The sequence below is a fragment of the Chanodichthys erythropterus genome, chromosome 18 (assembly GCF_024489055.1).
Source record: "Chanodichthys erythropterus isolate Z2021 chromosome 18, ASM2448905v1, whole genome shotgun sequence".
In the NCBI taxonomy this organism is placed as follows: Eukaryota; Metazoa; Chordata; class Actinopteri; order Cypriniformes; family Xenocyprididae; genus Chanodichthys; species Chanodichthys erythropterus.
Window position 1 is genome coordinate 4,251,118 of NC_090238.1, and position 22,941 is coordinate 4,274,058.

At 36.9% G+C, this 22,941-nt stretch overlaps 1 protein-coding gene across 8 annotated transcripts in view; it reads right to left on the minus strand.

The window, feature by feature from the left end:
- The window catches only part of tiam2a (TIAM Rac1 associated GEF 2a), a 133,200-nt gene that overhangs the window by 32,380 nt on the left and 77,879 nt on the right, over positions 1–22,941 (minus strand). For all 8 annotated transcript variants that reach the window (XM_067368406.1, XM_067368407.1, XM_067368402.1 and 5 more), the window contains 5 exons: positions 20,680–20,784; positions 20,480–20,558; positions 20,289–20,378; positions 19,905–20,117; positions 11,802–11,893 (listed from right to left, as the gene is read on the minus strand). In XM_067368406.1, coding sequence (XP_067224507.1) covers positions 11,802–11,893; positions 19,905–20,117; positions 20,289–20,378; positions 20,480–20,558; positions 20,680–20,784 — 579 coding nt within the window. The remainder of the gene's footprint in view (positions 1–11,801; positions 11,894–19,904; positions 20,118–20,288; positions 20,379–20,479; positions 20,559–20,679; positions 20,785–22,941) is intronic.

A 22,941-nucleotide genomic window follows, 5' to 3' on the forward strand; every position in this document is an offset into this window, starting at 1 on the left:
GAAAACCTGCACAAACTGAACAGACCGGAACACATGCAAGCTACAGCGACAAACATAGATGAGAGATTGTGTGAAGAGGTTAGAAAGTACCCTCATTTGTACAACTCCAGCATGAAAGAATACAAATATATTTACATGGGTTGTAGCTCGTGGCGAGAGATTACTTAAAACTGTACATGCGTTGAACGCCTGTGTATGTGTACGAGTCAAGTGAAGTATACTTTCCAAGGCTGAGCGTTCAACTGTGTGTGTACACTAGCGTACGCGTAAAAAACAAAGTATACCCAGGGCTTAAAGGACTAACTCTTTGTGTACATCCCTGTCTGTGACCATCATCACACCTGCAGTGTTTACAGAGGGCTGAAAAGAAAATGAATTTTAATAATATTTATAATATAAGGCAGTTTTATGGTACTAATTATTACTTATTGTTTTATTTTTTTAAAAACAATGTTTAAAAATGCATAAATTATTCAAAAGTTTTTAAATAAATACATTTCATAATATAGAGATACAAAAGTATTACAGCGTTATTATTTGCTCGTTTACGCTGTAAGGTGTCCCATCCGCCTACAAACTGGAAATGTATTTATATCAAACATTAATAAGCCATTATTAGCATGAAATAGGCCCAATCTAATATAACACACAATTTACTTGCTAAATAAACAATGAAATAATTAATTTAAATAACCCCTTAATTAAATAACCCCATGAATATTTAAAAAATATTGATCCTGCAGCTATTTTTATGTGAGGATCAATCCTCTCAAACACCAATATCAGGATTTCAAGATTGATCCGCCCTAAAAGAAATGCAATCAAGTGGTCAATAGAGACACCTTCGAGATGCTTTGTCTCTCCATCCTCATGTTCTGACTCATAAATACACTCACCATGAAAAGCAGCCTATAAAGGATCCTCCAGGCAGCTATAGCCTGGTACTTTGTCCTTCTGGCCAGAGAACAGCTTTTCCTTCTAATCTTGCCCACCCTGAAAGTTGGCATGGTTGTTGAGTTACTCTTCAGCTCTCAAACACTTGCTCCACATTATCTCAAGACATGTTTCCTTTCTCCACCTGCTAATAAACAATCAAGCATTTCCAAAAGTTCTGAGCGGTAGGCTAGTTTTCTTTTTTAAGCTTGGAGTGCTTTCTAACAATCGATCACTAGCAGGTTTTGCACACGTACGAGCTAGACTGAAACTGCTGCTGTCCACTGAAATCTGCATATCAATTGCTGGCTAATATGACCCCGCTGCAGTTTCCAGAGAGCATAATGAAGTGCTCAGACAGTTTGCAAACACTACCAGTGGCCTGACCTTTCAATAACATCAACACAATGGAAACGTTTCTGGATGGCCTGTGAACACTAAGGCTAACATTACAATGAATGCTGAAAGGAGAATTGTCTGAAAATATGAACCAGAACCACACAGTCACAGACGAGGAAGAAAAAAAAACAACCATTTTATTTTATTCTTTTAAAATATAATCTGCTTTTAAAGTGGTCTCAAAATTGTCTGAAATTTTCCATAAACACAGAGCCGAACTCTCCTCATTTTGCCTCTGGGCTATCACACAGCTCCCAGGCAAATATCATATTCCTAGAAGTATTAATGTCAAAACATACAAAATTACATGTGCTGCCTGGTTCTGCGCAGCAGACAAAATGAACCAATATGATGCCCATGGCCTCTCAGAGAGTTGTTTATTTCACATGCAGGTCGTGTAGCACTAAAACCTGGCAGGATCTCAACAGCACAAACAAACACTTGCCAGTCAGATCCTTCGATCTAAAGTTCAAAACAAACCTTCCCCACTTCTGTCAATGGTGGGAATTGAGAACATCTAATAATATAATCAACATTTCCTTCCAGCCTAGCCACGAAACTATTGGTTTTGTTGCCCATAGGAAATTCCCTTGCTGTTCCTAACATATTCGGCAAACGGCTCAGATACAAGCCTCGAGCAAGAGGTAGAGTGACACGGACAGCAAAGTCAATGTCATGCAGTTAGCAACCAAATATTTTACATTGCCAATAGGCGAATATGTTGGATTCATAGCAAATGAGGTGAGACCATAAATTAAGCCATGTCAGTTTGTATTCTGTCTTGCACCTTTAATCGCACCTAAAATTTTTAATGTTTATTCATATTGTAATAATTCTGCATTTAATCTCCAAATTAATGTATAAACAACAAAGACAGTGTATTTAAAAAAATTGATCTAACAGGTAGGAAATATACAGAAACTGAATAAACTTATCAAACACGTCACAGCAGAAATTAAGAATTAAATATACAGTGGCATGAAACAGTATGTGAATCCCTTGCAGAATCTGTGAAAATGAGAATTATTTTAATAAAATAAGAGGGATAATAAAAAATACATGTTATTTTTTGTTTAGTAGTGTCCTGAGTAAGATATTTTACATAAAAGATGTTTGCATTTAGTTCACAAGACAAAACAATAGCTGAATTTATTAAAGTAACCCCATTCATAAGTGTGTGAACCCTTGATTCTCAATCCTGTGTGTGGTTCCCTGATGATCCACGACTGTTTTTGTGTTTTGTGATGGTTGTTCATGAGTCTCTTGTTTGTCCTGAGCAGTTAAACTGAGCTCTGTTCTTCAGAAAAATCCTCCAGCTCCTGCAGATTCATCAGTTTTCAAGCATTTTTGCATATTTAAACCCTTTCCAGCAGTGACTGTAGGATTTTGAGATTCATCTTTTCACACTGAGGACAACTGAGGGACTCAAACTCAACTATTAAAAAAGGTTCAAAGATTCACTGATGCTCCAGAAGGAAACACGATGCATTAAGAGCCGAGGGGTGAAAACATTTGAAATCAACTATCAAGGTAAATTGCACTTCATTTTTCTGCCGGGAAACATGCAAGTATCTTCTGTTGCTTCCGAAGGGCAGAACAACCATCACAAATGAACAACCATCACAAAACACAAAAACAGTCGTGGATCATCAGGTAACCACACACAGGATTGAGAATCAATGGTTCACATACTTATGAATGGGGTTATTTGAATAAATTCAGCTATTGTTTTGTCTTGTGAACTAAATGCAAACATCTTTTATGTAAAATATCTTACTCAGGACAGTACTAAACAAAAAATAACATGCATTTTTTATTATCTCTCTTATTTTATTAAAATAATTTTAATTTTCCCAGATTCTGCAAGGGGATCACATACTTTTTCATGCCACTGTAGATAAATGATTATTAAAGCTACAAAAAGTATTCAATGAAGAGCAGTGAGTGATTTTCTCTTTGTCTTTTGTTTTTTGATTTACAATGATTAATAAAGACAGACATTACAGCAGCAGGTTTATTAGGCTGCTGTCACTTTAAGATCTGACGAATGTGACACGGATCTGACACAAATCTGATGTCTTTATAACTCTTTACGGTCATTTAAGACTTTATTTAACTCATTAAAGACTGTTCTTATGAGGATACTTGACAAAGATGGGCATTTTAGCATAGTTCAAGCACGAAAGAGAGCTCAATGTGGCCAGTCGGGCTTTTTCAAAGCTGCGCAACGTACTATTAGACTAAATAAATGTACATTACCCAAACAGACTTAAATATGTAACAAAAGGAAATTCTACATTCTAAAAAATGTTGGGTTGAAAATGGGTTAAATTGTTGGGTTAAATGTTTGCTAAACCTGCTGGGTAGTTTTATTTAACTCAACTATTTTTTTAAAAATGACTGTATTGCTTGCTTAAAATGAACACAAAGTATGTTGGAAATTAGCATTTATCAATATGTTTAATAAATGAACTTTTATTAAGTTTAATGAATAATAATTAAACAATATCAATTTATTAAATTACTTATTATTAAATGTTCATTGTTTGATTATTATTGTTGCCTCTAGTAATTATGTGTCTGATTTTTCATTTCCAACCTATTCTGGGTTTATTTTAAACCAGACATATAGTCATTTTTAAACAATAGTTGGGTTAAATAAAACTGCCAAGCACTTTGGGCAAACATTTAACCCAACTTCTGGATTAAAACAACCCAGTCCATTTTCAGCCCAACTTGGGTTGTTTTAAAACAGCATTTTTAGAGTGTACAAATATAATCACAGAGCAGTTCAAACTTCTGCGACTTTATTAGCTGAATGAAGCAGTAACAAATAACAAATAGTGGTGACTTCTCTGAGGTCACAGGATAAAGACTGTGGGAGGCAGAAGGATTATTGCTCTTGTACGTCTGCCAAGAAAAGGATTATCCTCATTTGGCATATTCTGTGGGCAAGGTGTTAACTAATGCTAACTCCCCTCCTCAACAAGTCACCACCAACAAACAGCTAGTAACTCTTGCAGTCGGACATACTCATTTTATCGTGTTAATTTCTGAAAGCCAAGACATTTCCAACTAACAACAAGAGCTTGCATAGGGTGCTGCTCATACAACAAAATAAAATAAAAATATGGCAAGCCAAGAGGATATAGTGTCCCTGGAGAAAGCATTGGCCATTGCTCAGAGGAAAATGTCCTGTCACAGCGTAGTAGAGCTCTGACAGGCTGTGATTCATCCCTGAGGTTACAGCAATTGTGCCATGTAGCCATCTTCTTTTTAAAGCCCGATAAATAAAGACACACACACATAAATCAAAGTGGATAGCCATGCAATCCAAACGACACTTGCTCTTATATGCTCTAGTGCACATTTTAGGCTATTATTATTCTTCACCAGCAATTCTTCATTCAGTTTTTTTAAGCAAGCTTTATTAATGAAGCCCCAAATCTAAGCTTTGCCCAAGTGGTTCAGAAAAACAAATATACCATTGTGATATTGACAACTATTGAAATATCACAGTTGAATAATGTGTTCAATTACAGCTAAAATAGGCGTTTCTATGATCCCTCAGATAGGAACGCCAATGCAATCAACGCTGTTAAAAACTATATCCATGTTAATGACTAAATGATGTGGTAGATATTGAATAGGCATCAATCCCCTCCTATAAACACAATAGCATTTGATACCATGAAAACCGGTCCTTCAGCAACCTTCTGGCAGGCCACGCAGGCAGCAATCTCCTCTAGCAGTCGGGCCAGCTTGTTCTGAAGCAGCCGATGTAGAGTGAGAAGAGTCGAGTTGAGGAAGATGTCCTTGCCTTCCTTGACACAGTCTGGCCAGAACCAGCACATTGTGAGGAACGAACAGAGGAACTCGACCGGCGAGTGCTCACAGAGGCAGAGCTCAATGAGCGCCGTGAGGTAGATGCATGGCCTGGCATCCCGTTTGGTCTGCTCAGCCATTGGAGCCGACCCCGTCCCATGGGCAGCACTGGTAGAGTTAGTTGTTCCTCTCCTTCGGATCTCTTCCCGACCTCTGGCTGTGTTCAGGACTGGTAAATAAGCCCAGATTATTAGTCAGCTCACAGCCATATGCTGACTGACTGGCTTAGTCATTCCCATCCCCCTAGTTCAGTGCTAAACACTGGGGGGTCTGGTAGCTGGACATTATGGAGTAGTTCCCAAACTGGCTTTTGAGATCACTTTGCCAAAGATATACACTGCCTGACCAAAAAAAAAAAAAGGTCACTGCTTGGATTTAAATAGGCAAATACTAAAGAATCTATGACTGGATCATTATTACAGCTATTATTATCTTTCTAGCATGTTATATGTTTGGGAACAGTTCTTTTAAGTGTCTAGCTTTTAATTTCTTGAAAATGTCTTTCTTTTCATTTCCTTCTCTGGAGGAGACTTTACAGAGTGCTCACCTTTTGCAGTGTCAATGCAAGATTTTGACCAAATATTGATGCATCTTTTAAAGGAAATAAATGTTGTGATGTTATTTCCATCAGGTGGTGCATCAATTTTGGTCAAGATCTTGTATTGACAATATATAAAGTCTCTGTAAAGTCTACTCCAGCACATCCCAAAGACTTTTAATGAATTTAAGGTCTGGACTCAGAGGTGCCAAATCATGTGTGAAAATGATTCTTCATGCTCCCTCCCAACCATTCTTGCACAATTTGAGCCTGATGAATCTTGGCATTTTCATCCTGGAATATGGCCATGATGCATCTTCCTACATGGTTGTTGTAGAAATTAAATATGCTGATATGTTGCCAAACATATAACATGCTATAATAGGGCTGCACGATTAATCGCATGCTATTCTCACGCGCATTTCGTCAGTAAAGCCGGTTCCCTGATTACCGCTAAATCGCCATCACCTGCTTTCAAATGAAGCGGCATTTAATAGACAGAGCCGTAGATCACTGAAAAGCCACGCAATATCGCGTTCATATCGCAGATGAATCGCCTGCGATATGAACGCGATATTGCGTGGCTTGTCTGTGAACTACGGCTCTGTCTATTAATAGGCGCTCCGTTTAAAAACAGGTGATGGCGATTTAGCGGTAATCAGGGAACCGGCTTTAATGACGAAATGCGCGTGAGAATAGCATGCGATTAATCGTGCAGCCCTATGCTATAAGGATCCAATCATAGATTCTTAAGTATTTGGCTATTTAACCCTTTCGAGCGTGAGTTTAAAATATTCTAACTGTCTAACAGAGTGAGTTTTTTTAAGGCGACCGTTATTTTAGAACGTTCGCCTTTAATGTTTCCATAGCGACGCGTCTTGCTTGTCACGAGCGCTGAATGCAGCAACAATAACACTGTATGACAGATGGATCGCTATTATTTAGTTTTTCCTTTTTTATTTAAAATATTCGCAAAATTGCTTACCATGTCATCAACTATCTTATATTCCGATTCTCAAATATGTGTAAGTGAGTGTGCTTTGTCGTTTTAAAACCTTTATAACTGATCTTTATCTTGATCTATAACGCGAGATGGGTGCCGCCATCTTAGTTTGCGCTGCAGTTCACAAGAGTCCTGTCAGTCGGATTTACAGCAGGTTAATTCATCATTTTCTTCCGAAATATATGCAAGTAAGTGGCTGGTGAACTGGAAGAATAACAGAGTAAACTTTATAGTTACTTAGGCCCATTATGTGTGTCTGATATGAATAAATGTCGCCAAATTATATTTGTTATTGCTGCTTCCACTGATGTCGGAAATCAATGTGTAAATTATAAATGCTTAATGTATTGTTTTAATGGTGCTTATGCATATTTAAATGTCTGAAACCTTAAAATACACATTATGTGGCTGAAAACACTGCATAGCTGTGATATATGACAAGAGCTGCGCGCGTCCATCTCGCAGCCAGAGCGCGAAAGCACAGTTTGAATCTGGCAGTTATGTGACGTCGCTGAACGTTCGAAATCCCATATGTGGTACCGTACGCCCAGGGGCACTGAAATAAAAATCCCATATGTGGTACCGTACCGCTCAAAGGGTTAAATGCAAACAAGATTTTGTTTGGCAGGGCAGTGCATTTTTTGAATGATCAAGACATCCCAGCTTTATTAGCAAAAGTGTTTTGAGAAACCATGTTTGAGATAAACTTTTAAGGTGCTTTCACACCTCCCTCACTTAGTTTGTCTGATTCGCACTATAGTTTGTTGTCCCCCATTGGTGCGGTTCGTTTGGGCAGGTGTGAACGCAGCAATCGCGCTCGGGTGCGCACCAAAAGCAAAGCAAACAAGCGTACCAAGTCCTCTTTGAAGAGGTGGTCTTGGTACGCTTTCAAATGTATTCTGGAGCAGTTGTGAAATGTGTCTTGAGATGTGAAAGCAATCCAACCCATTGGACTAACAAACCAAATTATATAATTCATAATGGGAAATGTGTTATATAAAAAGCAATAGTGTCTGATTCTGTGAGTGAACACATTAGTTACCTTAGTTGAAAAACAAAGAGCGCCTCTTGGTCTTAAAATGTTGTTTAATTGTGTTTCATGCAAGAATGCTGTCCTAATGCCTGCGTCTCAACAGTTACAAATAAAGCCACAATAAGCTCATGGAGTGAACTTGTCCATCATTTAAATGTATGATGCTGAGAAAACTCAAACCAATAAGATGACAGTTGTACTTGCAAGCAGTGGTGTGGTACTAACAAAGGAAGTGGTATACTATAACCAAAAAAAAAAACAAAAAAAAACAAAAAACAGTAAATGTAAACTAGTGACATTTGTTTCACTAAACACAAATTCACAAATGCATTCTTGATATTTTGCAGACTATTTTTGACTGCATTACAATATGAATATAATTTAAAAATGTTGCTTTGGAATTATATATTCTTTGAGAAATGTGATACATCTGAAATTAATGTTTCATTTTATTCAAGTGGGTGGTAAAGTTGTTTAGTTTTGGTGTGAATATTAGGTAAAAATTTACAATTGCGCATAAAAATCTGAGTTTCATCAACAAAAACCGCAACCAGGCTGAATGAAAATTTAATCCACTCTCTGTCAATAGATGGCGCTTATGGAACAGCAGAAATAGAGCTGTTTCCCCGGTAACCAACTTATAAACACGACGCGTTACATGGAGAGAAGATGAAAAAAAACCCAGAACTTTTCTCAAGTCAGTCATTTCCTTTCAGAGACATTCATAGAATTCATTCATACTTTAATTCATATAATTTCCCTCAGCACCCGCTTGTAAAGGTTGTAAAACCTCTCACTTCTTTCCGTCATTTTTTTTTTTTAAATGAAACAAACCTAAGCTGCAACGCCTGTCTGCCTGAAACTGTTGCTTACTTTCATAATTTTAATGGTGAGAAAAATATGAAACTGTGACATATAACCGTCAGAAATTGCATCATGGTTTATATGTTTTATATTATTTAGGCATCTGTAAGCTTATCAGTTTGACAGAATTTTCTACTTCAGTCTGCCATAAGAAGTCAAACATTTTTCTTTTTTATCATAGCATTAGTTATGAAAAGTAGCAGTCTACACAGAAACAGCACAGTTGTTTGTATCACATTTGTAATATAAATCTATAGTGAAAATATATTCCCTCAATAGATTATAAATTCTACAAGTTGACCACAATTAATAAAATAAAATGTGATAAATTCTAGTATGGGTGGGTCATGATTCATGAATATAGTTTGAAAAGCTTTCTAATAAAAGTTGACGCAAGATGTCATTTGTTCATTTTGTTCATCATTTGTTCTTTCTCTATAGCATTTCAAAGTGTTTAACTCTCAAAAGTATTCAAATAGATAGCATTTTATCATCAGTGTCACGATAGGAATGGCTCGTGGAAGTGTTGTCAAACAAAACAGAGGCTAGCTAAACCCTCCCTCCTCCTCCTCCTCCCCTCCCCTCCGTGCTTCCTGAAACAGACGCACCAGTTTGTTTTTGTTGCCATTTTTGGAGCTTGTGGCGACTACCGTGTTTTTTTTAACAGTGTGTTCAGGACACAGGCAGCTAGCGGATAGTGAGGGGATGTTTGCTGTATGTGACAAAAAATGTTTTGGCCTAAAAACACGTGACATCGCTTAGAGCACCTTTAAATAAACCGGCTTCAGTTGCGCTGATAATTGGTCTTTTCAGTTTGTACGGGAACTTAGTGCTTAAAAGCCGAACCACAAAGAAAATGCAACTTTGTAACAAATTTATTCCCTGTTTCAGAACAAAACAAATGATCCATAGGTGTGAAACATAATGACGGTGTTTATGCCACTGGCTTCTTACTAAAGAATAGCACTGAATTGTCGAGAAATTACAATATTCACAAAATAGCTATTGTAGCTTCATTGCCAAACCAATGTTCATCACCACGTTCATCTTTATTTTAAAAAAGACAATATTTGTAAAAATGGACAAATTTTAGAAAGTTGTCATTGGTGGTTATGAAATGTAGTGCCATTTCCCAGTCAGGTAACAATCAAAACTCAATAAATCAGAAGGTTGGAGAAATCTGAAAAGTGGAACCAAAGACTCAAATAATGTCAAGGTGAGGAAGAGCTCTCCATTACTTCTTAGTCAGTTACACTGATTCTGAAGATGGCGGTATTCATGGCTCTCTTTCTGTTAGCCGCTGAAGTATTAGATCAGCAACTCTATGAATTCAAGTGCAGATAGATCTGCAGAGACTAAAAAATCACTCCCCTTCTAATCCACCTCCTCAGCCGATCAATTATAGAAGGGCAAATGAAGTTTCTTACATCCACAGATAAAAAGCTTTGCAACAGAGGAGACTTCATTAACATGAACCCAGAAAGACAGCCTACAATTTTTAATACATAAAATAACATCATATCCTGCAGTGCAGTGCACTAGCACATAAATGCACCCAGAGGTCCCAATGTCTGCTTGAATTTGGACTCACCAACTGGAAAACTGGATCAAAACCTAAACATCTTAAAACAAGTTTTTCAATGTTTTCCAATGTTATTTATTCTGTGGGACGGCAATAAGCAGTGCAATTCCTCAGCATGAGCCTTTAATTAAAGCACTTGCACATCAAGAGTGGAGCAGGCTTGCACCTCAAAGAGAACTAAATCTCTATAGATGGGGAGACCCCCTTGTTTACTGTGCAGATTACGGCTTCAGAAACAAGCAGACATTAAATAAAAATCTTCAAGGGACTCTTCACTTTCAAATCTATAAAAGCAACCCATCTTTTCCTATGAAAATATAAACAAACACATTCTGAAATTCCACATGAGTCTGTAGTGCATGTCTATAAAGCAAACACAAAAACAAATTTAAACACACTCAGCGACCCCTTTATCAGACGCACCTGCACACCTGACCGTAATGTAAATATCTAATCAGATAATTGTGTTGCAGCAAGAAGATCAGTAGTTCATTGGGAAATATGATGTGATAAGATTTTCTGTGATATTATTATTGGCATGGTATGAACTACAGGGGGTTCGGGGACTGATGTTTGATTGATTTAGCACAGTAGAACTTAATCTGTTAAACTAGAATTCATTAAAGCAGCAATGGATGTTTAAATTAATAAGCAAATAAATAAGTGACCACCAGACACTTGCCGATTTGACCACCATGAATAAATTCAATTACCTGAGAAGTTTGCAATAAAATTAGAATCAAGTGCACCAATTAGTAGAATCAAATGCAAATTAGTAGTGAATAAATAAAGAGGATTGCCACACCTTATACAAACCTCAATAATCTATTCTGATTTGATCTTAAGCATTGCACTATTAAAATCTGCTGAACGCACAAAAACAGGGCTCTGGTCTGACAAATAAAAATAGGCCTCCTGGGATAGATGGATGGAATTAGAGAGGAACTCAACTCACACTTCCTGTGCAGTGTTAAACCAATGTCCATGCTTATGACATCCTTCAGCCCAGCATGAGGACTTATCAAGATCAAGTTTTTCTCTAACTCTTGTCTTTGAGCGTTCAGCCTTCAGCATAAACACAAGCTCTTGTGTTGGTGACAGTAATAAGCGAGCAGTGTGAAGGCCAAAGCTCCTCGAAGGGTGTAATTACTAAGTGATAATGAACAGTGACAGACAAGCTTTGACAATGCAGCTGCTGCTCAAAGTACAAGCACACACACACACATACACAATTCTTTTGGTAGTTTTTTTTCATTGACTTCTATTGTTTTATACTGAGGTACTGATATTTCCTACCGCCTAACCCTCACAAAAAACATGTATAAAACATTTAGTATGTTTAATATTCTAATTGTGGAGACACCTCGCACCTCGCAGAGCAAGTAAAACCTTGACAAACACACAAAAGGACATGGACAAATGTTTACTCTACACTGCAAATCAATAAAACAGAAATTAAATTCTGTCCGTACACCAGCCGTTAAAGGCAAAACTGCACTGCAGTGTGACGTCAGTGTTTGTGAAACTGATGAACTAGATGGAAACAAACTTGTATATTCTTTACCTTGCTGTGCTGAACTGTTCGGTGGTTGTTGAATGGATCCTGAAGACCATCATCTACAGCCAAGCCTAAGAGTTCTGTCGCACAGGACACATCTGAGGAGAAAGAAAACATTATTCAATGTAAGTAAAAGCAGGTTAAACGTTCTTTTTTGGTCACTGTGCAGCACAAATCCAGATCTTTGAGAGATATCACATACACAAGCGAAGATGGCAATACTAAAACTGCATCAGAATTGTAGAGATTCATTGTTGGTAATTTAGCACATTCAATTCACATTTAGTAGAGAGTGAACTATGAGGTGTAAAATACATTGAAGGAAAAAAGTATTGATGCTTAAAATAAAAGCAGAACGTGGGCCCAAACTAGAAATTCTCTCACTCAAAACAATTGACTTAGAAAATATATGGGATCTCTATATACTTATTTTTGTTAGTGTCAAGTGTCACATATTTTGGTGGAAATCAAGCAGAGCAGATTCTCTCAGCACAGTCATTTTCTCACGTCTGTGCAGTTTACTAAAATCTTTCACTAGACTGGTCAGACTGGTAACCAGTTGTTCAAAAAGTTTAATCTCGATCAGAATGATCTGGATTTGGAAATCGCATGTTTTGCTATCCAAGATCAAGTAATCCATCTTATTTTTTCAGATTACCAAATCTGTATTCATAGTACACTGTGGAGACGGTAAAGGGACACGGTGATAGAAAGAATATGAGATGAAAAAAAAAAAACATTTCAATGCTTTGCATTCTCTCATAAAAGTTCAGAATAGTGTTCACCCGAGAAAATTTGTGTTCGCCCCCAAAGAAATTTTGGCTAGTTCATCTCTTATGATTGTGCCAATGTAGTTTACAAACAGTGATAAAAAAAAACACTTTGAATTAAATATAATATTTTTGTTTGATTTTTACAGCTGTTGAACAACTCAAACTGATTTTATCCAGATCAAAACCAAGATTTTGTGATCTAATCTGATTTCAGAATCTTTTTTTTCTTTTTGAACAACCCATTTTCAAGATTTGATTCAATCCGATAGCCAAAATCCGATCAGATTACTTTTGAAAAAAATGGCACCAGAAGGTTGCGGGATCGATTCTCAATACTGAAGTGTCCTTGAGCAAGGCGAGCCCCCAATTGACCCTTCTCAAAGACCCGCCCCCTAAGTTACTGTTGCTTTGTCTGACAAGCCGTGGTGCTGTCACTCCACACACAGTGAAAAATGCATAGCGGAGCAAAGAGGACACTGACAACACGTCGACAGACAAGACAGAGCAGGTTACTTATGTTATTAAACAAAGTCCCAGCTTTCAAACTGTGTAGTTATTAAAGAAATTCGGTCCCACTTTTCGGCCTTAACTATGTACTTGCATCAAAAAATAAGTACAATGTACTTATTGGGTTCATATTGAATTGCAAAACACTTTTGCTGTTATTGAGGTGGATACAGGTAAGGTTAGGGAAAGCTTTGGTGGTATGGGTAGGTTTAAGTGTAGGGGTAAAATGTAAGGGATGGGTCAACAAATGTAATTACAGAAAATAATTACAGATGTAATTACATTCAGGTAAAAACATGTATGTACACAATAAGTGCATTGTATCAAATGATTAATTACAAATGTAAGTACATAGTAGTTAAGGCCACTTAATATAAAGTGGGACCAGAAATTTCAACAATTAAAAACATTTTGTTGCTCTTTAATGTGTCGTGAGAGATTGCTGTAGCGCCTCAGATCAAGCGGCTCGTAAACCGATCATCTCTTCCTACTAGTCCATTTATAGCGTCAAATAAACATGAATGAACATGAGAATCAATGCTGTTTCAAACGCGGAAAGATGTCAATATACAAAATTTTTCAAGTTTAACTCCACCGAGGTTAATCTTCAAACTCCTGACTGCTTTGTCGGACAAAATGGTGGATTGGGTACGTAATGTGTGTGCACTAACTAGGATGGGTTAAAAGAAGAGGACAAATTCTGAGTATGGGTTACCATACTTGGCCATCACATTACTTTCACTTTTTTAGTACCGGAAATGTTTCTTTTCATTAACACAGCTGAAAAGGTTGTGCTGTTTAAAGAAATGCAGACATTTTTTTTTCCCTTACAGTTGCTGAAGTATTTAGCACGCTTGAATTTCTTGTAAGTTACATTTGGCTAACTAACACATTCCTCTAGCAACTCATTTACTGTTTTTTTGCAAAAAGAAGGCTATTCCACACAATACTGTCTTGAAAGAAGAAAACAAACTGGATCTAATCAGGACAGAGCGAGAAGTGGACGACCCAGATGCACAACAAGAGAACATTTTTATTCCAATACTTGATTATTTTAGTCCTAAATAAAACTGTGGAGACTAAAATCTATAACAAACTGCAGTCTCTGCTTTTCACAGTGTAATTCATGCCATTTTCAGCTTCCTGATGCTTCAAATTCTTGGTTATGCAAGTTGTTGTTTTACCATGGTTGCACCCCTATGTTGCTAAATGAAGTCTGAAGGGTGGTTTCAATGACACTGCACAGCTACACAGGAAAACCATAGTACGTACTCATTCTCTTTAGCACTTCTCTTTCTTGTCATTATAGAAAATATAGAGGTCAAGTGTGCTGCTATATCTAATGAATGCCCTGATAATAAGAAAGTATGAGTTATGACCCACACTACAATGAAGATGCACCCAAGCATAGGCCGTTTATCTGAGTTAAATCGTCAATTAAGGGGAAATGAGCTTTAGTTAAAGCCACCGGGATGAATTTCACATATCTACAGTAAACTAAACTGCAATACAATCAACTACAACTTAGTTCTTCACAAGCGTGTTGACATAAAAGATTGAATATTTCAGCTTCTTTTTTTCAGCTTGCTGTATGTGCTGTCTGACAGCATCAATGATCTTGGTTTGAAGCTCTTAAAGCCAAGTGCATACTACAAGACTGAAGACCGCTGGCTTTGACGTTTTATGCGGCAAGAGATCACTCCTGCTATAGTTGCCAACACTATAACAGGAATCAAATTGGTTGAAATCCAGCGGGCTTGTCTTATGGTTTGCTCACTGTCCCAGCTGCCCCTCTCTTTTTCTTCCCTTTTTTGTTATGTGAGAATAAATCACACACACCTGCACGCTCTTTCATGTGGCCATGTTGGCAAAAACAATCTTTCCTGTTGCTGTGTTTGTGAGATTGTATTCTAGACATCTTTACTGAATGCTCTTGTAATTGACATACCTAACTTTTCAATTGGTATTTTAAACACGTTCTCTTTCATTCTGCTATGTAAACCCACCTTCAATTCAAACAATTTCCAATGTCTAATAACTAATTAGTGGACTCTTAATGTCATTAATACACAGGTGACAAAATAAAGCATGAATATACACATATTTCCTTGTGTACAAAGCTGGTTTGATTCAAGGAAGACTTCTTTTTAAAACATGTTTCCTGGAAACAAAAGAAATGTTTTTGGCACCTAGCTAAGGCTGAGTCACAAGCATTGATGGCACAAAATCTCAAATTTAATGAATGGCTGTGCTCTTATTGATTTTGTAATTTCATCTGAATTTAACAATTGTGAGATTTTGTCAGACAGAAATGTTTCAAGGTTAATCGATCTAGTTTTGTGGAATATAATTATCTGTGACAGTGAGTTATGCTGAATACCAAAGGTTTATGTGTCTATTTGTTAATGAGGACACATTCATGTTTTTAGATTTGTGGGGGTTTTTTTTAAGTGAAAAAGTAAATTTAGACCCTTGAGGTAAGATGACCCCACCAGAATTGGCACAGAAGACCACGAGTGGAATCCATTTTGCTATTGTTTTTTTTAATTATAATTATTTAATACTTATATAATTCATGGGATTATTCAATAAATCCATGTGTTAGACATACATTTTAGACATATTTGGTATTCATTAAACTTATTGGTAGACCTATTGAGTGAAATCGTACTATTGGAATTTATCTTCAAATAAAATATGGGAATTAGATATATACAGGCATATGAATGTATACATAAGTCAGAGTAAATTTAGCTTCATCTCATCCAACCTCTCATCTGATAGCTTAAGAGCCGACACAACCATTATTTTAAGCTTTGCAAAGTTTGTTAAACACATGATCGCATAATTAACAATCACACTGAGGTGTCTTGCAATGTTACACAGTTCATTTACCAATCATGTGCTTCCAAATAAAACATTTTGCATGTTTTTGTATAGTAAAAATTATAGAAAAATACTAGCTCTACTACTTTATTAATGTGTATTAAATTGGACGTGAACCATTTACAATAACTAAAAAACAGATTCTGGTCACACTTTAGTTTAGGGTCCATTTCTCACTATTTCTCACTACGACTTTTCCCTCACTAACCTCTTATTTACTGCTTATTAATAGTTAAGGTATTGTTAAGTTTAGGTATTGGATTAAGTCTCAAACTCAAATTGGCTGGGGTCCGTTCCTGTGATTGACACCTCATTGAAGCACAAGAAAGCACAACATTTCTGAAAATTTACTTTCCTTTGCCTTATTTCTCATTTACTTCAAATTTCATTACTAAAATATTTTTGCCATACTTAACAAAAAATGTAAACAGCAGTGTCTCTATCATTGTTACATACAGTATTAGTTTTTAACAGTTAGTGCAAATATTTTCCCTTACTTTATTTTAGCTTAAATAACATCAAAATCTGGCAATGAACAACACTGTACTGAACAAAAGCAATCCCTGAATACATTTGTACACTCTTCTGTTTCTTTCCAGACACCTGCAGCGCTTCTGCTCACACAGCTGAGACACATTTGTCCAAGATGCCGTCTGAGCATCGGCAACGTATAGCATCGGACACATTTCGGTGGTTTAAATAAACGCTTGCGACTTGTGTGAGTGCTTTACTGTGCTTTTACTCATAATAGAAAGCCACGCGGTCGCAATGTGCATGCGGTGCGCTCGTTTTTCCTATGCCGCGGCGAGATGAAAACATCTCAACTTTTCAGATTGCCGCAAGCTTCAGCCTTTCCTTAACAACACTGAAAGCTCAGCCAAACAGCTGATCAAAGCTGTACAGGATGGTTTTTAGATCTCATCTCCATAAATATATCTAGTAGTAGAGCTAATGCAAGGACTGCAATGCAATTTTTTCTTTGGAAAGAAGGAGAAAGCAACACGACCGCTTATGTGACGCGATATGTGAATGGCCCCTTAGAACGGCGACGTTTTCTTTGCATATCAGACGAAAAAATGAAAAAATACTGCAATGTCCGTCTTTCTTTAAACTGTGTTCCTCATCCACTTTACTTTTCGGTTTGGAAAAAAAACATCCTCAAAGTTTCATTCGCACTTTGCAGCCAAACAACAAATAAACTACGAAAGCCCCGAACCAGCTCTCGTCAAATATGCCTGATCAATGTTTTTTTTTATTTATTTTTTTAGAATCATGTCATTCTTTTGAAAATGGAATATGGTATGAGAGAACTAGAGAATAATAATAATAATAATAATAATAATTTAGAGGGCCGGATTATGTTTTATTTTTGAGATCAGTTGCAGGCCGGGTGCAGGGAGGGGGGTCGTCGTAAATGGCCCGCGGGCCGGCAGTTTGAGACCACTGGATTATGGGATGTAGAATATGGTCATGCTGAATAAGGCATTAATATGTGCTTTATAAGTACTAATAAACAGCCAATATTCTAGTAATATGCATGATAATAAGCAACTTTAATAGTAAGAAATGGACCCAAAACTAATGTGTTAGCCATATTGATATTTATCCATACTATAATGCGAAATGTATTTTCTTAGACCCACTTTTTATAAGTTACTTATACTTTGTACTTACACAAAATAGTTGTAATATATGTCATGTCGTTATATTTAAAGTAGCTGTATGTAATCAAGTCAAGTCACCTTCATTCATATATATAGCGCTTTTTACAGTACAGATTGTTTCAAAGCAGCTTTACAGTGATAAAAGGAAAATTACGCAACAAAGTTTGTTTTGGCTGTACAGCAGCTTTAGAAGAAAATAGCATCACTGGTCAGCTCGAGTAGTTCAATGTTGATTTAGTTCCATTGTTAAAATCATTAGTTATTAATTTAGAGCATTTTATCAATATACATTCATCTATAAAATACTGTTGAATAGCAGGTGTCCCCAACTAACAACCCGACTAATTACAAAATGTATTTACAGTGTTGCCCCAACCCTAAACCTACTCTTAAACTTTCCTCTAGCTCGAACCCTACCCATATCTCAACCTCAACACCAAAAATGTGAAATCATTTTGAAGAACAACACGTATGTACACAATACATACATTGTATCAAATGCTTACTTTTATAATGTAATTGCTTAGTAGTTAAAGACACCTAATATAAAGTGGCACATAAACCTTCAACAAATATTATGGAAAAAAACAGTCTGACTTGCAAAACTCTCTTGTGTAACCAGTGCTCTGTAGATGAAACCATGTTGCTCACTGATCATAAAAGATGCTTCAGAATTAGACAAAAGAAGAAAACCAACAATAAGCTGAGCCGTTTCAATGACACTGCAGAATGATTACTTTAAACCTCTTTATAGTGGTTAAAAATTAGTTTTGACTTCAACTTTATAACATCAAATTTTACCCAACATCATAAATAAATGTAGCAACGCATGTGCTGTGATGTTCTTTCTATCAAAAACCTACCTGGCAAGCAGGGTTCAAATCCAGCATGCAACTCCCTCTGAATAGCATTCACACTGCTTTCTGTTGATCACTTTTATAAATGACTGAGACAGTACAGACAACAGTCCAGTTTGAGGAAGTCAGGGGGAAGGAAGTTTACGGGTGAGGTGTGACAAGTGTCAAATGTCTACAACAGTAAGTGTGAACGCATAACAAATAAAGAGAAAGTTGTTGTAAGTGTATTTATATGATATATTTAGGTCATGTTTGATTAAAAGAAAAAACACTGCCTACACAACATCAGACTCTTATTTTTAGAAACAGATATCATCTGATGTTCAATACTGCAGCACTGAAGAGATGACAAACCAAGAATAAATACAATTTTTAATACTTTTTATATTAATTTTGCAGCATGTTAGCTTTAGTGCTGGATTGTGGACCTGAACAGAGAGAATCTGATAGAATCCAGCAGTGTGTTGAAATAAGTAAAACACTCACACAAAGTGGTACTCTTTTCTTACAAGCTGTCATGTAGATGTTTGCGGCGTGCTTCTATTTGCATCCGTTACAACTACAAAAACCTTAAGAGCAGCACAGATATATATGAGCAGTGAACTCACGTGTGAGCAGCGAACTGGGCTGCTTATGTAAATTAGAAAGTGGTTAACAAACTACGTTTTCTTAGAAACTTAGGTCACATTTTAGTTTGGGGAACATGGCTTTTACCTCAAACTCATAATTTACCGCTTTTAACCCTTTTAAGCCCTGAAGGCATTTTTAGAGTTGTTTTTTAGCAATGAGAGAACTTTAGCAAAACTATTGCAAAGACAGTCAAAAGGTAGTAATCATTTGATAGAAATCTTTTTAAATTTATTACATTTAGACATTCTCATACTGAGAAACAGCCAATATCCTAGTAATATGCATGCTAATAAGCAACTAGTTAATAGTAAAATTAGGACCCTAAAGTGTTACAGAAATTTGTTTTTACAAAGTACACATGATAGCTTCAAGTTAACATGAGTTTACAACCCAATTTATTTTTTTTAATGTGATGTATGTCTGAGCAAAACTAGAGGGAGATAAAAGTATAAATGTAGCTTTAACCATTGAAAATGGACTGAATCAATTTGTGCGGAGGTTATTAATGATGTTGGCAGCACTTAATTTCATATTCCTGTTCTGCATGTACATGCTAGGTACTTAATAACTGGGTAATACCTTGGTACTAAACATGACCTAACCCTAAACCTATGTTAAGTCCATGTATTTACTTCACTTCACACGTTCCACTCTGTCTAGCCTTTCAAAGTTTTGTTATTGAGCACTGAAATCACTGTGTGTGAATACATTAATGTGCTGACACAAAACTTGAGCTGCACTCAGACATCAAACATTTCTCTGGAACATGTGTACATATGTGTTCTTCTCTACCTGTTGAGGACTTGGCTCTTTGGTGGTTTTGGAGGTTATCCCTACGCAGAGACTTTCTGTTTACAGTGTCTGAACTGCGGCGAACGGAGGGCGGATGGCGTTTCACGGTCAGTCGCAGACTCTGATCGTTGAATAAAGTCTGTATCAGAGCCAGGTCCAGAGAAGACACCTCACAACCGTTCAGAACCACGATCTCGTCACCGGGCCTCAGACCTATCAATGATATAAAACAACAAGAATGAAGGAAATGTGATCTTCAAGAGTGATACGTGAAAAAAACGGTGTCTTCACTACAGAGGATCCTTTGTTCTTTGTTCAAATATCAAAAATATTTTTCTAACATCAGCATAACCTACATAAACTCAGAGATAAAAGCAAATGTACCTTCGCTGAAAGCAAGCCCATCAGGGAGAACTTCACTGACAACGATACGGCTGTTTTTGAGGTTGTCTACATAGCCTGTAACAGCAAAGCCTTGAGGACAAGAGAAGAAAAAAAAAAAAAAAAAAACTGTGAGAAACGGTACGTATCATAAAGTGCCATCAATCCCCATGAGCTTAAAAACAGCCACTTACCAAAGTCACCTGTTAGACTGGGTCTAGACATGTGCAGAGTGTAGACGTTCAGTTGGCAGACCTCCAATTCGTCATATGACTAGGGTGACAAAGACGTGTAGGTAAGTGCACAATCATGCATTTCACCAACTTTAGACTTTTAAGAACTGGGCCGTTTTCCAGCTATTGAACATTAAGCTTTGCCATCATCAATATCTTACCAAGTTCTGCAGAAGCTCAACAGCTGATGGTGTCGATACCTCCATCATATCTCCATCACATCTTCTCAGCCTTAAACAGTGCAGGCTGGGGTCCAGGCCCATGAGCTAAGAGAGGGAAATCTATCTTAAGTTTCAGCCCTTTCCACATACAACATTTAAAACATACAGCATCAAGACATACAAGACATGAGGATGGCACTAGCAACACCAAGGTCATGGGTTCGATTCCCATGGAAAGCAAACTGATAAGATGTGTGCCTTCAATGCAATGTAAGTTTTTGGATAAAAGCGTCTGGCAATTATGCAAATGTGAGGAGGGCAACATTTTATGTTCATAACAACTAAATAATTTGATTTCAGAACAGTTGGAATATAGCGCTGAAATGTAGGTATGTTTCTTGTTATAAAAAATGTGTGAACTAGAGGTCTTTTCGGGTCCTAAAATCTGTAGCTGACCCGAACCACTTCTTACCCAAACCCAACGTGCATAAATTATTATTTTTTTTAAAAAAGAAAGAAAGAAAAACCCAATCCGAGGCAGACCCGATGAAATTATACCCGAGTCTGACCCGACTGGACCCGAACATAAACGGCATTGACGTGTCCCGCAGTCAGTCAGAAAGAATCCTGGTGTCCTGCTAAATGATTTGACCACTGCTCCATTACTTTTTTTTTATTACTTTATATTACTGTCTGCCTGTTGGATACAAGTTATTTCTGAGTTCTGCTTTCAATTATGACCAGTGGATTTGGATTTGCTAGTGTTGTCTGCAACGCTATTTACCTCATCTCCGGCGAAGGCCTTTTCCACACACACCTGCATGAACACGCAGTGTAATGAAGCAAGTTGCTTTTCCTGATGGATCTTATACTACAGGATTTCTGTGCGCAAGGTTACAAATGTTTGTTCCTTTTTTAAGTGCGTTTCTCAAAAATGCACTTGACATGAATGCATAAGTACGTGCTGAAGTGCTGAAACCTCAATGCCAATCACTCGTCACTGTAACCTCAATACGGCCTATAACTTTTGGCATAATGTTATTTACCTGACCAACAGAGGATTAAAGTTGATTTTAATCCATGCTGACGGCACTCGCTGAAACTGTAGGCAAAAAATGGAGCAGCTGAGTCTAATGCGGAAGCAACCCTGTGTAGAGTCTACTGCATGTAGAAGCGCGGATTCAGAGAGTACTTAAAAAAGTGAGATAATATTATCATAGAAATGTTATAAATTATAAAATTTTGTTAAATGCCTGACATAGTCTTCTCGGGTCCATTCAGAAACACCACATTTATTTTAAATTACCCGAGACCACTGATACCGAACCCGACCCGTGTCAGAGGGTTTTTGGATCCAAAAGAACACGTGAAGACCTCTAGTGTGAACACTCTTCAGAACATCTACTTTTTTCAGTGAATGGGTCAACTACACTACTGTTTTAAAATTTGGGGTCTGTAAGATTTAAAATAATAATAATAATACTTTTATTTAGCAAAGTTTACTTTTATAAAGTCATTATCGATTCCACAAATTTTAAGCTGCACAACTGTTTTTTAATACTGATGAGTATAAGAAATGTTTTTTGAGTAACAAATCAGCATATAGAGGGTATGCACGTGACATCACTGTAGGCCGGAGCGACTGCGGTCACGCCCACTGAGTGGCAAAAATACAGCATTGGTTATCAGTGTGAATTCCACGGAAAACACAAAACACATCCAAAACTGGAAAGAGCTGCAAGATTGAATGTACAGATATATTTGACAAAAAATCTGAGGTATATATTTACAGACTGCTGAAAGCTACAGAAAAAAGAAGCAAATGGATCGCTGCAATTCACAGAAACAGCTGGACTCCAGCAGAGAAACATGTTTTGCAGTTGTCATTTTGTGTCAATATGTTGGATATTGGGGTAAAATCATACCCTATATATTGTATTGTTATATTGTGTTGACAACTCATCAATTAAATATTTAGCATCATATATATTCTGCATAATTGGGTGTTTTTAAATAAACACTGACAAAAACTATACAAATTTTAGGACTGGACGATATGACGAAATATATAACATTGATATAAGTGATCACTCCGATTTAGACCCACCTATATTGTAGTTATATAAAGCGTTCACAGGCCGATTTGCTTTATGTATTTCCCCAGCGTCGAAATCAGGCACATATAAATGTCAGGAAACAAGACTCCTGGCTGCATGCCAACATCCATGGATTAGGTTTCTTTGACATGTCATAAGGAACACT